Raw genomic sequence first — 15,452 nt, 5'->3', positions numbered from 1 at the left:
TGTACCAATCTGGCAATATGAAGGCGCATCCAAATGAAAAAGGGCAGCCAGTGGTCTTACGCCAGTTATAATTAAAGTTCTTTTTATAATATGCTGAAAAAGCCTGGCTTGTACTTTGACGAGATGGTGCTCTTTGTATGGGATGATCAAGTAATGGTGAAGGGCGCGGACTATGATTCGTTCTCGCCTAATTGTGATGGTACATAGAGGCCGGCATTGGGAAAGTGTCTTGTGGTTTGTTGTATCTATTCTTTAAAACACCATATGCAGATTAAATAAAAGTGCATGAATTGAGGAATGGCCAGTGTGTTCCCATCAGAGTGGTTGTGCCAACTTTCAATAACATTTTGAATCACTAAGCAAGACGATGTCTACTCGCAGGGCATCCTTGTCTCTAGGTAAACTCCTTGGATTAAAAAAATATGGAGTCGGCGAGTCTACTTGAAACTCTGTATTGTTTATTTTAATATTATGTTGTTGTTTTCACCATAAGTGTTTAAAAAAATGACAAATCTTTAAGAATACCGCGTACAATTGTATTGAAATGTGGAAGCACATGATAGGAGATCAGTCTCTTATGCGTTCGAAGCAGTCGATCAGATGCCGTCTCGCTAAATCGATAAATAGGGTCAGATATCCGTTACTATTGGTCAGTTGCATAATACTCGCCCAGTCATTTTTATCATTTGGAAAATTGCTGCGAATGGCCTTGAGTTCCTCAGACAAGCAAGACGCTCCCCAGACGGAACACTCCCAGGTAATTTCTTCCAAAGCAGGGAATTTGTTTATGAGCAAAAAAGGTAAGAATCCGGGTGACCTAAGCAGATGGATCTTTTTGAGGGAAAATAGCTCGACGTTTAGGGCTCGACATGTGCCCCACGAGTCGTTCACAATGATTTGTTCCAGCCCTACTCCAATCTCGCGGAGGATATCGCTCAACTTGTCGCTCAACTCACCCTCTGACTGTATTACTTCCAAGGTTTTTAGAGATTCTAATTTCCCATAGAAGATCAATCCACCAAGCTACAAATAAGAAATAGTCAGTTTAGAAAGTCTCGGTAGCATCGAAAAGTCCACGAGAACAGCGCAGTCCCTATCCCACGCGTCTTCCTCCGAACAATAAAACTCCATATCAAAATGAATTTGAAGATCCAAGAGAGCTGGCATAGCGGGCACCACTAGAATGCCACTTGATAGACTTTCTATCTCCAGCGTCTGCAGCGACTGGAATGGTGGCAGAAGTGGCCAGGAGCCAGGAATAGTGTGAAAAAGAAGCCACTCTCGAAGGGCTGGCTGCTCAATGAGCTGGTGCTTTAAACTATTTGTGCTCTCATCGCTTCTCTCGGCATCGAGACTAATAGTTTTTTTGGCATCAGTAGACGGCATGACAGTGAAGAGATGATCCCAAAAGCCTTACCGGCATCGCTGTACATTAGGGAATCGACTCAACAGGTTTAGCATGCAAGGCTCCACAGCTCGGTGGCAAAAGATGTGCACCTCTCGAACAAGTGGTAACCACTCGCCTAAGAGTTGGAAAATTCTAGTTGCTGGTAGGAGCCTGTCGTTCAGGGACTCGGGAAAGTTGCATGGTGCATGGTCGATTTTGATTCGTCGAAAGAGAATCTTGGCAGCATTGTGTCGAATACCCTTTGAGGTATTGAATAATGCCCACAGATCGCGGTTCTTCAGCTAATATGGCATGTCAGCATATTATGATGCTTGCGAACACGGATGGCTAACATTCTGAAATATCATCGGTAATAATTCAGGAGGTAGGCCCAACAACATTTTCAGGTAAGAGGGCTCTCCGTTCGGCCGCCAAAGAACAAGAGGGTGACATTTCACCAGATCTTTCGCAGCTATTATATCCAGATCAAAACATTATTTCAACCCAGATTGAGTAAAATTCTCCTCAGTTGCATAAGTATAATAATTGCTTGCTAAAGCCGTCCGTGCAAAAAAAAAAAAAAAAAAAAAAAAAAAAAAAAAAAAAAAAAAAAAAAAAAAAAAAAAAAAGCAAAAAAGAAATCCAGCTGGAAGCCAACTTAGAGGCAGTTGCGCTCTCCGCTTTCACATGTCCGCCTCAAAATTTGTACGTAGTATATAACTGTCCAGCTATCTACAATAACACAGTTAACTAAGAGTTTGATTATAAAGCCAGGCTTAATGGGCCTATCCATTACACCAACACACTAGTGCGGCACGATGTGGGTTAAGTGGTCATTCTCAACTCGTTGAACATCCCCATTACACAATAGAATAAAAGGAAAGCAAAACCGTAAACCGCATTTTGAGTAGGATTCCGCTCCTAATGATACACTCCTAAAATGAAAGCGAAGTTACCCTAAAATAGGATTTCTATATGAGGCTAAATCCTAGCACGGAAACAATGTGGCCTCCCTGTTTATGGTTGAACTTCTGCCTTCAAGCAACTGTTCGACACTTGGGTGTTGAACCTTTCGGACATCGCTAGGGTTGAGACTAATCTACTAACCAGGCATTATGTAGTTTTTAAAAATTTGACCATTACAGTAACTAAAAAATTGAGCTCAACATTTCAAATCCCGGCCATCCTGTCGTCACAGTCTAATAAGAGAGGACAGTGGGAAAAGCAGACAATAGGAAAGGAAAAAGAATTTACAAGAGGAAGCACTGAATTGGGTGTGTATGTTTCAGTGTTGAATGAACCCATCTGGCTAGTCAGAAACTTTGGTTTTAAACTGAGTAACCTAATGTTCGCTCTCAGTCGAAAAAGCCAACCGAGGGGTGACCTTGGGGAACTTGTATCGGGTGTTTAACAAGTTGCACTGTACCAAGTCTCATAATTCTATGCTATACCGGCAGGACCCACTTAATCCGATGGGCAAACTGTATTGTTGAAAAATTTCTAGAACACATCGCTGGATACCTCCGGTCTCCGACTATACTGATCAAATGGAATATGACGAAATTTGATCATGTCGGGGAGACCCGTTCAGCATGATCTTTCCTGGACTGGCACAATGAAGACAGCTGCTATTGTTTAGTGTTCATCCGGTACCGGCATGTGTTGAACACTCCCTTCCCCCACCAGCAAATGAGGGCGGTACGGTACATTGTTGGTGAGCTAATCCATTGATACTGTAAGTACCAACATTCCACAACGAATACAGTGGGTCCGGAAGGCAAATGTCCTCCTCTTTGGCTAGTTGGATTGAACAATGATATTGGTGAACAGCCCGATGTTTACAGAAAACAAGAACAACGGTAGTATTTCTATTTATTCATCAAAGAGGGTATATTCAACCATGGCCCATAGAAACGAGTTCACCAGACGAAAATATCCGAGAGAGTTTAGAATTCCATAATTATTAAGCAGACCCACTCGACTTGATTGACCTTTATTTCGTGTTTTTAGCTAATATCAGCTGTCCTCCACATTAAATAGTAATTACCAAACATGTGAGGTGGAAAAGAAAAGGAAAAAAGAAATTGGAAACATGGGTACGGTGGTGGGTCTTCGATCTCATCGCTTGGAGGGATCGGCTGGACCAGACGTTGAACACATTTTTCAGATGTCGATATGTTCAACGACTCCTCCGACTGTATATGCGCGCCCTGAACTAAGTGGTAATGATGGCCTATCCTCACACCAACGAGCGTTCAACATAGCAAACTTATTCTTGAGGTGAGAGGACCTTTGTAGATAAACAATCTTTACACGCGTTCATAGTAGGATCATTCGACCTCAGACTCAAAGTACGGTAATGAGAACAGACTCTCACATTAGTCGACACTCGTGCCTAAATTCCCGAGTTTCACTTTGGTTAATTTTTTATTGGGACGCGACAGTAGAACTAGAACATCTGCCCAAGAATCTGACGAGCCAAGATCTGAAGTTAAATCCTACCTTCTTTTCATTATTTCTCTACCTTATCGATAGGCATGTCCCCATTCGAGAGAAAGATGGAAGTACATAGTCTAACACAAATTGCCGATGCTATATTTCCCGCTCGGATAAGCTAAAATCTCTCACATTCTCATTATTCCGCTTCAGTACAATATAATATTCTTCTGTCTCTGCTCAGTGTTGAAAATTCCGTTAGACAATGACCTGGGCGGTCTTGTACTGCACCGTGAGAATTTTTTTTTTTTTTTTTTTTAATTCATTGCTCTTCGTTAAACTCTTCGATTCTAGAATATTTCATATAAGTATAGTAAATCTGTGCTGCTGATGGCAGTCACCACGTTATGCCACGTTCAAAACAGTAGGGGGAAAAGAATCTATCTTTTCATGGAATGCCGCTTCTTATTTTCGAAAGGACAACTACCTCCTTCTTTCCCCACTTTGTGTGTCTGCAGGGCACCCTAGACTCAGGTAGTTCTACCAACTAAATATCTCAACATAGTTGATTAAATTGAAGTCGCTGGGATTAATTGTATATATTATGCTCGAACACTCCAAGGAAAAGGGCCTAGTTTTGGAACTCCTACTTCTGATCCACTTTAGATCAAATTTATCTCCTTCTGGAGTTTTCTTATTCCCTTTGATTGTTTTTTTTTTTTTTTTTTTTTTTTTTTTTTTTTTTTTTTTTTTTTTTTTTTTTTTTTTTTTTTTTTTGTTTTTTTTTTTTTTTTTTTTTTTTTTTTCTTTTTTTTTTTTTTTTTTTTTTTTTTTTTTTTTTTTTTTTTTGGGGCTTCTGGCTATCTAATTCGACCGAAAATTCTTCGACAAAGCCATATCTTGCTCCTTTCGACATCATCGAAGTCTTTAGCAAGGTACGAAAAAGTTAAAATGATAAGTATCTGACAATACTAGACGGTAAGGGAAAGAAATAATGTTGCAATCTAGGAAAGTAAGTTGGAATTGAATAAAAATATTAGGTTTCCACAGATGATTATTTCAATGTTACCCAACGTTAGGGTACTGTACTGTAAAGTCTCCATCAGCCTGCTCTGAACAACCATTATGAGCCAATCGGTATAGCACAAAAATAATCACTAGCTAGGTCTTAGTGTTGTATACCGTGGGAACAGACTTTAATAATCTAAATTTTTTGAGCCATATCCAGTATGTATATTTTCGGGATACCTTGGTGTTGGTCGGTGGTAGAGCTTTTCTTCAGTCCATCCGTGGTGTACCCAATTTATGTGTTCAACGCTGGCGTCAACTTCTCAGTTTCAGTCGTTCAACTTCCGATACAATACAGTCTAAAGGAGTGTACAGTATCGATTCCTATTACTATGATGCGTGCAGTTTCAGACCCTACCCCACACGAATAAAGAAGAGAACCCTTTATAGGGACCTCTGTCTCAACATCCTAGACTTATCCTCTACGCATCTGCTCTGCATTATCCATTCTTTGATATACTCTCGAATCCTGTGCGATGGCGGTAAAGAAGAATACACTCTCGGTTAGTGATAGAGAATTTGCAAGCTTGGTTGCGGATAAGATGATTCTCGATTTTCTGGATGATATGATCCTGAACCTCAAATGCGAGAGAGCTGTGAGTGCTATTGCCAAGAAAACAAATGGCTACTTGCTGATCGGGGGTGAATCAATTGATAAATCTAGTACGCCACCAATTTTTGAGAGAACTTATACAGTGCACTATCGAATATTTAGTAACAATAATAAATATTCTGAGGAAGACCTCGATGCTTTAGCTAGGCACATGAAGGAGAAACGTCCTCATTTAATGGATGTGCTGAAGAGCTACGAGCATCAAGTGGGAAACGTGGTTGAAACAGGCCTGATCCCTGACGATTTAAGCTTGCAAAACATGGGAGAAAGGGTGAAGAGAACCTTAGCCGCAGACCACGAAGAAGCTACTCGTGACGATTGTATATGGGCTTCAATGGAATAGAAGTAGCAAGAATACGCCTAATGTAGCTCTTACCAAGGCATGCGGCCTTCCGTGACGGGGGTTTGATTTGAGTATCGACTCACGCGTCTTGAAATTTTCCCTTTCGACCGACGCGAAACCGCTGCTACGTCGGTCACAAAGGTTGCGCTTCCAATGAGAATTATGAGTTTTTCGCTTCTCTTCCGGTTTTCTCAGCGAGCTTTCTTCTATTTTATGATCGGATTGAGATATTTATAGCCTACTTAAGGCCGTGTAATCTGGCCATTGTGTTTATTTGTTCCTGCTTAGTATTTTCCTCAAGCTAAGTTTATACCGATATGCCATGTTTATCCACTTCCTTGCGTAACAGTAGCAAATCAGCCTTGAGTCCCGCAATGCAGTTACAGGCATTCTGTAAAATCAACGCCTTTCTACTAGGCTTTCTGCCTTTCTTTGACTTCCCATCAATGCTGTTCAGGTCTTCGGCCTTTATGGCGCAAGATCTAGTTATATCTTCGAGTTGCTCAAATTTAGCATTTATATTATCTCGATACCGCTTTTCGTTCCGGTTATGTGCCTTCTTTCCTACTTCGGATAGGTTTGGGTCCAATCTTTTCGACACAATCTTTTGTGGGTGACGAAGTCGTACAAGTCCATCTCGTGATGGTCGCGTTTTCTGTTTTCCTGGCTGTTGACTTAGAACAGGAGCGTCCAGCCCACAATTCAAGTCGGCGTTGTAGGATCTAGTTGGATTATGTGGTTCTACTTGCTTCGCTTGTTTTATGTGAGGTTTTTCGTTCGAAATTGTCTCTAAGTTCTTTTCATGCTTCGTAGGCAAACTATCGGGGTAGGTAACTTTTTCAAAGTCGCTGTGCTGCGGTGAAGAATGGCATGCGGTTATGCTCTAGTGTTTCAAATACTGTCAGCATGCTTTACACAATTATAACAACTGCCTTAGGTTGCACAGGGACGGAAAGGAAGGGCTTATTTTGAACTTACTGTGGGGGTATTGGAAGCGCAGGTCGCAGTGCTTGAGGTCCCTGATTGATAAATCATACCACATGTCTCTAGCAGCTCAGGGAAGTTGTTAGCACTTTCCATTGCCCTATTGGACCAATATAGAAATGGCTGCGCTTGGTCAAGGAGTAGCCATGGCCATTGGTTGTTTTCTCCCATAATTTCTGTCGAAAAGGTAGAGTTACACGTATGAAGGAGAACCAGGTCGACCAAGGTGCCCAGTTAGCATCTTTGCATATAGCTGATAGGAGTGGTTAATATGTGACAATTTGTATTGAGCTAAACATTCCTTAGCCTTACGATGACTTGATTTAATAACTCAGCACTTGGCGACATGACATCCTGTGTTCCTGTGGAGAACATCTGGTTGTGACGTAAAAGACTTTCGGGTGAGGCTTGAAAGGCGGGGGAAGTATCCGAACCCCTTCATTGAGGGACGCGGTTTTTGAGTTTCACCCTAGACTAGAATCGGAAGGCGATCTAGTCTTTATAGGCATAAATGTTGGCTCGAAGCATGAAGATTTTCTATCTAGGTACATTTTATATTCCGAGACGCTCTCATCCCTATATCATCATATCGTGGAGGGTTAAACATTTATGAAAACAAACGGGGAAAGAAAAAGAAAACAACAAGGGATCATCGCGATCGCCTCTCCAGCGCATCCAGTCTAGAACCCGTAAACTTGCTAAACCGCCAGGCCAAGTGCGGGAAGAACATCACTGCATCGGGTTTTGTCATAGTCTGGTTTATACACCATGGAAAACCTCGTAGAAGAAAGGATATATGAATATATGCACTACAAAAGATGATTAGAGCTAATTCCCTTGGTAACTCTCAGGTGCCTAGTAAGGAAATGTTTTTAGGTGATCTCATTTCTATGGATCACGGTTGAATATGACCTCTTTGATGGGTAAATAGAGATATTGCTTGAATCTGTTCTTTGCTTTTTCTTGTCTGTAGTGATTGTCTGTAGGCGCTATCAATGGGCGCCAGCTGTCTAGTATTTTTGAACATACATAGTTACGGAAGGCCTAGTACTTAATTGTAGAGTATGTCTACCCTGAAGGGATGCAAGTTACCCTACCCTTCGTTCTGTATGCGCATGTCTTTTTCTTCTCTCCGACCTTGGAATAGAACCTCCTGTATCTGATACTGTGCCGTATTTTGGGGACTTTCTCGAGATGGACCCTTTTAGTCTTCAAAAGGGCCCCCGTCTGAAACGGTTTGTGTCATTGCTATTAAGTCTCGTGCTCTATAAAGCGTACCTCACTGTTCTGAGTAGAGGTGAGAGCCTCGCACAGTACCTGGCAATGAAGCTATTCAGCAGGTTCTGGACGAAAAATTCAGCACATTCCTCAGAAACGACAGTCCCTTCTCGAACCCAAAGTGTAATGTACACCATGATCTTGGTTGTATCGGTGTTTCATATGCCATCTGGATCCAAACCGACCTCAGAACAATGGTGATGGTATCTGTCACTGCAGTACCTGAGTACATACGATTAAGGTATCGGAATCTGTGTACCAGGCGCTCAAGAGCGGTATTTTTCAACGGCTTCTCGAGCCATGGTGAATAGCTGGGGTTACAGAAAAAAGATATAAGTCACCGAGCAATCCATTGCAGAAGCATCGAAGTGGGATGACTCTTCTTTACAACGTAATATGGATACCACCGTGCAATATTTGAGGGTACAACAGCTAATCGTGTATTGGGTAGCCGTCGAGAGCTTTGGGAACTTGCTTCAAGATTTACAAGGAAAGTCTGTTGCGCTTCGTGCCACATTAGGTGATATCCCATTTGCCAGACCTCCCACTACTACGAGCCTTCAGCCATCTACGATCCTACATCACAGGGGGGCTGGCGCAGCTATAACGGCTGCAAGGACATTGATAATGACATATGTCCACTATAAGGACGTCCACATACCCCCACCGCAGGTAAAGCAGGATTCATACAGAATGTCTTGGCCTCGGAGCCCGCAGACAGATAAAAGATCAGGTTTATGTTCGGATATAAATCTGAATATCGCAGAGCAGTTGTGTGCTACCATGATCTTGATGACAAAATTCTCACCACTGGTGCCCGTAGGAAAGAAAGAACTTTCAGACTTATCAGATCACATGTAGGTATCTAATTCACATTCAGCGAGAGCGACCGGATGCAAAAAAAAAGGAGAGCCAAGTGGCAGTGACGGGCATGGTTGGCTGCTGCACAACACAAACTTTTGCGCGTATGTAACCTATGCAGGGGGTTCAATAGACAACCTACATTGCGAATAGCTTCTGAATTAAGTACATTGCCCAGATGCGTTATGTGCACATCTACTGTGTAGCACTTGTCCAGGACTGATTCTATTGTGTTGTTCTGTATTATATGCCATCGTTCTCCTGCGGGCGCACAGTAACCTTGAGTCTTCAATAAAATAATGCATTAATATAGTCAGACTATGGCCTACGTTAAGCATCGGTTGTATATTTTCAATCACTCTTCACGGCTTCGAGACCTTTAGATGGCAGCCGTACGGACGGTTCCTGGATTAACGTGTGAATGAAAGGTTCTACATAATCTAACCTATTGCTTCAACCTATTTGGTTTCTCACTTTAGTCAACAACCTCCGCCATTTTGCACGCTTTGAAGAGTAAGTCTTCGGCTTAGAGATCCGTGGAGCTTCTCTTGTGGCCAAAGCTGTACCCAAGGATGAAATAGTTCTCGTTGCTACCCCCGAATGTAAAGTAGATGATAGCTGAGTTGTATCTGTCTTGTCCACTAGAATCATCTCCGAATCGGAATTCCACTTTATAGTTGTCGCTTCTGAGTTTGTGGAGTCCATGGAATTTCTCCTTTCAGTGAACTCTGATGTGGGTATTAGAAACTGCTCAAATGCATGTCCTTCTTCTACATACCTAGAGTTCTTTTGTAGTGGGCGAGGGGAGCTTCAGTTTCCGGTAGGGCATCGTACTTGCCTACACAAAAGCTCTCATTGAGAATGGCCTCGTTTCGTCCCGGTTCCCTAACGGTATGAGACCTCTCATCCCCTATATGCAATCTGCTATACAAATTTTCCAGTTCGCTGTGCTCAGGGGAATAACCGATGGTGTTTACTGTTGCGGGCTGGAATGACCCGCTCTCGCCTCTTGGAGATATCCTGGTGTTCTCAGAAGAACTAGACTTCTGGTCAAGAGCTTCATTAACTAGTTGGCTGTCAGTACAACATATCCTAAGAAAAACATAGAAGACTTACTCATTATTTCGTATGGCCAGAAATCATGCACTTTAACAGAACTTCTTCAACCGAAGGAAAAGAACGGCGCGAATAGCTATTATATACACCGTCGTTTCGCTAGATCGCTGACTAGTACAGATATGAGCAAAATTGCCAGCCAATAAGCAAGAATTCATTCTCAGTCTATACGTTTTAGCGGGCCACTTTACGCAAAGAAAACAATTACTGGTCTCAGACTTCAACCACACTGTCATTATAATTGATTTGTACCTAGAAATTATTCATGGACGATATGAAATTACTACATTGTTTCCAAGGATTTTGGGAGAACTACACAATCACAAGAGACCTGGGATGTGCTAATAGGCATGCTGGTTCCTAAAGTAGTACGAAGTCAGTACACAGGGGGTTTGAGTCTTCACATGTAATAGAATGATGATGCTTACATTACTATAGTAGATGCTCAGACGATATACCAAATAAGTTAGGTATATTTATGATAAAATGGACTGCCTCACAGAATAGAAAATAAAATCTGTAGATTTAGTCCAAACGATACCTAGAAAGACGTGATTCTTGAAGTCTGACCAGGTGTATATTCAATACAAGCACAAGATACGCTACGCAGAGCGCAGTGTATTATTATTTTTCAAGGTTAACGTCCATATAGAGCCATTGGCTATGGCAGGCACAAAAAGAACCTGCGTAGTATAGAGGGTTATACTGGTCAAAGAATAGCCAAATCTAGGCGGTCAATAATATCTACAAAGCAGAGTTTAGCAGAAAGTCCTGCGAAGCCTATAGGCATAGTACGCCTCTACAGCTCGTATCGACGACAACGCCTTATGTCAATGCTTTGGTCTTTATCAAGACAAATTACCACGAAATATAGTCGCAATAAATTTCCAAGCAAAGTCTCTCTAAATACTCAAATCTGTCACTGACAATATGTAAAGCGGTTTAGCCTTGTCGACCACTGCTTTCATCACATGGGGCTACATTTGAATAGAACCTACAAACCATCATTCATCAAGAAGAGCAGGTCTTGGTAGCGTTACTGTGTCATCTCTTCAAGATCAGTAAAGCGTGACCAGTTTTTAGGCACGCTCTACTTTTGTGAACACAATTGACTACATTCATTAATTCTGGTTCTATCAAACTATGATATCAACTGAAGCCTTGGGAACGTCCAAGATCCTCCATTTAGACATCGCCTTCTGTAGTGCAAGTGAACGGGAGTACTCAACGTATGTCCTTGCTCTACGAACATGTATTAAATAAATGAATTGGGGTTATTGTCATACAAATATAGCTCGATAATTGGGAAGCTGGGATCTTTAAGCGAGTAGAGGATAGCATGTTATATGATATTTGGTGAAGCTTAGGATATTCAAATCGACTAACCACTCTTTCTATTTTCACTTTGAATAGAATAGCAGAATTTATTATCAAGGATATTATGGAGAGAAAACAGACAAGCCATAAGCGGGTCGACCGATTTTGCGCTTCTGTGCTTGGTCTCCAGCACTGAACTAACCTCAACAGCCCCACAAATCCCGAGTACAACTATTCAACCTCATCCAACGAAGGAGTATAGGACCAGAAAGTGCGTGCGGAATAGAGCGCAAACCATGCTAGCCACATTAACTCTTTCATAGACGGACTGGTCTTCGTGATAAGAGGGTGCTATTCAACATCAGCCTGCATCCTAAATGAAAGCTTCTCTGCACATACCTTCCTGAGCTCATCCACTGAATTGGCAGAAGTAGTAGTTGATAAGAAGTCCAGTGCAGTGGAACCGGAAGACGAGCGGTTGAGGCTGTCCACGCCCACTACGCCCTCGTCTTTTACATAGCCCTGCATCAATTCCATAGTCACGTTAGCGACAGAGATCAGGTCGGCTCTTGATGGTTCATCCGGAGATCGTCTACGGCAGCAGTCTATGCGTGCTAAGAAGTGTCAGTGATCTCTCGACACGAAAGAAATTAACTATCGTTGATTTGTTACCAATTTTAATTTGTCCCTCGATGCTCATCAGGATACTTGAACTTTTCAGAGACGTATGCCTGATCCGTTTCGAGGATAAATAAGAAAGACCACTGAGAAACTAGGATCATTTACCACATTGATTTCGTGTTAACTTGCAAATGTGGAGGTCTGTCTAACCTGCTCCATGATTGCGGCGAGCTGCCGCTCATTGGGGAAAACTTTGCATGCAACGATGTGTTCAAGAGTGAGCGGGTAAAATTCACTCACGGTATATAATATACCATCAAACTGAAAGCACTCCGTAGCGGAGAAGATCTTCTCATGACGAAGAGAACGAAGAGCCTGCATTACATTCTTGCCATCTTTAGGTGCAAACTGGCGAATTGTCTGAATATCTGAAGGATCGGATCGACGGGTAACTATGGCTACAGTGCCAGCTAGATCACAATCAAATCGTTTTTTGAAGCTTTTCCAAGGACATACTTTATGCAGTACTGGCAGAGATCGGTATCCGGAATTGCTAGGGTGGAGCAAAGCCTCATCTCGGTGCTGGTCATGCTTGATCTTTTCGTTTATCTGGGTTAAAGGGGCCGACGTCTTCTCAGTCAAACAGCCACTTGAATATGGTATTTTGTTCACCAGGTGCTCGACTTTGTTGGCCTGTACGGTGGATGAAGCGTTTGTTCCTGGAAGGGAAGCAGGGGGCTTGATTGAATCGAGATGTTTAACATCAAGCAAAGTCAAGTGTTTTTCTTTCTTGGACGACATGATAGTATTAAATGAAAGTGGATATGTCTGGATGCAGTAGGTTGAGATGAGCAGAAACAAAATTATCAATTCCACGCCTGCACCAACAGACAATTTTTATATAGAACCCGGCCAGTCTTCTTGAGGGGAAAGAGCCCTCCCTCAGCAGTGGCCCTCAGCTGTTGGAGGGTCAAGTGATTCAGTTCCTTCAAATACCGCATTGATAGCGCATCACATCTACCCAATCTCTATTGTACCTCAATAAATCTATCATATTTGCCTTTTTCTAAGTAGCTAGACCGAATGCAGCGGGCCTTGTTTACTGAGGAAGAGGTGCGCCTCGCCTCCGAGCGACGCCTGAAATATCGAGGGTCGGCGAAAGTCAGCATCAGTGACATTGAATTTGACCCACCATTGCCTCGAGACCTAGACTCGAGAAATCTAGACAGGATTTGTCAGATTTTTCGAAAGAATCGCTGTCGTCGCCTTGACGTGGAGAATCGTATTCCAGTGATCGTAGCTCGAAATGATCTATCCACGGCGCTCGAGCAAGCGGAAGTGACAGCCGGCGCTTTGATGACTAAGAGTGCTGAGCGTCTTCCTAGTCTCCGATTCCCATCAGGCAAGCTGCGGGGTCTGCATGGACGACATCGCGCGCAGGCCGGCTCTATGGTGCTGGCGCCCATCGACCGATGGTGGGCCGTAGACCTATATTTTGACGGTCTGACCGCTGCCCTGTTCTACTCTAGAAGCGACGAGAACTGACTGCGTGCTTCGGTACAGATATTAGTGAGGAACTAAGGACGACTTTAGTAGAAGAATATTCCAACCAGAAGTCGCCAACTGATGGCGAAATATATCGAAAAATACGACAATATGAAGGTGAGAAGAACGAGCCTTTCCGAGAGCGGTGGTTTGTACGATTGTCAAAAAGCAATCAAGGTCGGCTGGAACAACTCGACAACCGCAGAAATCGCCGGCTTCGCGGCGCTTTTGATAAATTGCTACGGATTCCAGGCATTTGGCCCAATGGGATGAGGATCAGCATGCTACATCGTCTGATTGCCACTGACTGTGTAGAAGTGAGTAGTTACCTATATTTTCCTCTTTCCTACTCTCGGTCATTTTGCAATATACATCTGACAACACGTAGGAGATGATCACCTATCTCAAACACATCGAGGAGTTCTGGTCATCTCTCGTCGGCGCCGATACGGCTGCCATGAAGAAAATAGATCAAGATACTGTAGATAACCTGCAGCTTTTGGCCCCCGGTAAGAGCCGCGCGGATAAAAGTACCGCATGTGGCCTTGTTCTGAGTGGCCGGGCATTTTCAGATTTCAGTGAGACAGAGCGAAGGTCTATCTGGAGCCGTCTGGAGGTCTTTGATGGTCTGGTACCGTCGCTATATACCTTTTTCGAGGATTTCAAATATCTGGAAAACTGCGCCCAGTGCATTAAGCGCCTCTTCGGGCCCGTTAACGAGTCCATATGGAACACCATGAAACATATGTTCCATGGTTCACCAGACCTCGAACAAGATTGTCTCATTCAGACGTCCGAGTGCACTGAGCGTCTTCAACGCGCAGGCTGTGCAGAATGCCTCGATCTCGGTTACCGACAGGTTTGGCTCTTTGCCATGCGGAACTATACTCTCATGCCAACTGATCCGAAGAACGATGACGATCTCCTGGCAAAGCCCAATCGAGCCATGGCAGATGCTCGTACGATCTACGATATGGCAGACCTCGCGCGCCGCCTTGGATTCCATTCTTCGGAGATTGAGAGTCTCTTGCAAGGGTCTCCTGACCGACAGATCGCCCGGGATGCTCTTCTGCAGGCCCGAAAACCCCACCGCTTTCGATATGACGTGCGCAAATTCGATGCTCTTGTCGACCGGATCGTTGAGTGCTTCTCAGCCGCTGTCCCTTACGAGCCTGAGCGGAACCCTGAGCTTTTGGCAGATAGCACCGTAAAGGCTCGAGCACGATGCGGGACGCCCCAAAAGCGGACGCATAGGCAAGACAGCCTACATCTGTTTATAGACTATCTTCATAAGGACGAGATCATAATTGCCGATACAATTACCACATTTTTCGTCCGTCGCTGCGTCTATTTTGCTTTTTTCGGGAAACCTTGCTCTCATAGCAACCTGCATATGGATCGCGATGGTGACCCGCTTTCCCAGAGTTCACCTGTGTTTTCGCCGTTGTTTATAAGGGACGATAGCGCTGCCGCGGACCTGGAGACCACTATTCCCGCGAGACAGACGGCGGAGCAACCTGAATCCGAGCCGGAAGGAGCATCGGCAGGAAGAGGCCAACAGAACATACGGGAGCGGCAGCACCAGTCAAGAGTCCATGAGAGGTTACGACGCCGGACACGCAAAATGCGAAAGCGAAGACGCCAGACACAACTAGGGGGACAGACTGCTGAGCCATCAATGGAGCTAGACTCCCTGAGCGCAAGGTCCACGAACGACGAGGTAAAGGATAACGACGGCTCGGATCCGAGGATCACCGATGCAGGCACCCCTGAGCCATCATCACCAACTGCAGCCGTGGATCTGATGTCTAGGGCTACTACACCGGACCCTGAGCCTCTAGTACATGATCGGACTGAACGTGAGGTGAGGTCAGAGCTGGCTG

General features: G+C 43.7%; 3 protein-coding genes across 3 annotated transcripts; 1 reads left to right on the top strand and 2 right to left on the bottom strand.

Annotated features, from left to right (window-relative positions):
* Positions 1 to 1,023: 1,023 nt before the first annotated feature.
* BDV37DRAFT_289866 (uncharacterized protein) lies at positions 1,024 to 1,788 on the bottom strand (the record flags this gene model as incomplete). Its single annotated transcript, XM_032088573.1, has 3 exons — positions 1,024 to 1,354; positions 1,418 to 1,689; positions 1,741 to 1,788. 3 exons carry the CDS (start codon positions 1,786 to 1,788, stop codon positions 1,024 to 1,026), a joined length of 651 nt encoding a protein of 216 aa, XP_031934243.1.
* Positions 1,789 to 11,634: 9,846 nt separating this feature from the next.
* On the bottom strand, positions 11,635 to 12,894 carry BDV37DRAFT_292985 (kinase-like domain-containing protein; the record flags this gene model as incomplete). Its single annotated transcript, XM_032089289.1, has 4 exons — positions 12,235 to 12,894; positions 12,076 to 12,175; positions 11,803 to 12,017; positions 11,635 to 11,754 (listed from the first exon to the last, which is right to left on the bottom strand). Exons 1-4 carry the CDS (start codon positions 12,823 to 12,825, stop codon positions 11,635 to 11,637), a joined length of 1,026 nt encoding a protein of 341 aa, XP_031934242.1. The 5' UTR covers positions 12,826 to 12,894.
* Positions 12,895 to 13,107: 213 nt separating this feature from the next.
* On the top strand, positions 13,108 to 15,433 carry BDV37DRAFT_289864 (DUF3723 domain-containing protein; the record flags this gene model as incomplete). The annotated part of the gene is made up of 3 exons (XM_032088572.1): positions 13,108 to 13,525; positions 13,588 to 13,886; positions 13,958 to 15,433. Coding segments are annotated over 3 exons (2,193 nt in total), but the record flags the coding sequence as incomplete, so codon positions are not given.
* Between the last annotated feature and the right edge of the window lie 19 nt (positions 15,434 to 15,452).

The sequence above is a fragment of the Aspergillus pseudonomiae genome (assembly GCF_009193645.1).
Source record: "Aspergillus pseudonomiae strain CBS 119388 unplaced genomic scaffold BDV37scaffold_212, whole genome shotgun sequence".
Classification (NCBI taxonomy): domain Eukaryota; kingdom Fungi; phylum Ascomycota; class Eurotiomycetes; order Eurotiales; family Aspergillaceae; genus Aspergillus; species Aspergillus pseudonomiae.
Note: the sequence above shows the minus strand (reverse complement) of the source record. Positions and strands in the feature narration are given on the sequence as shown.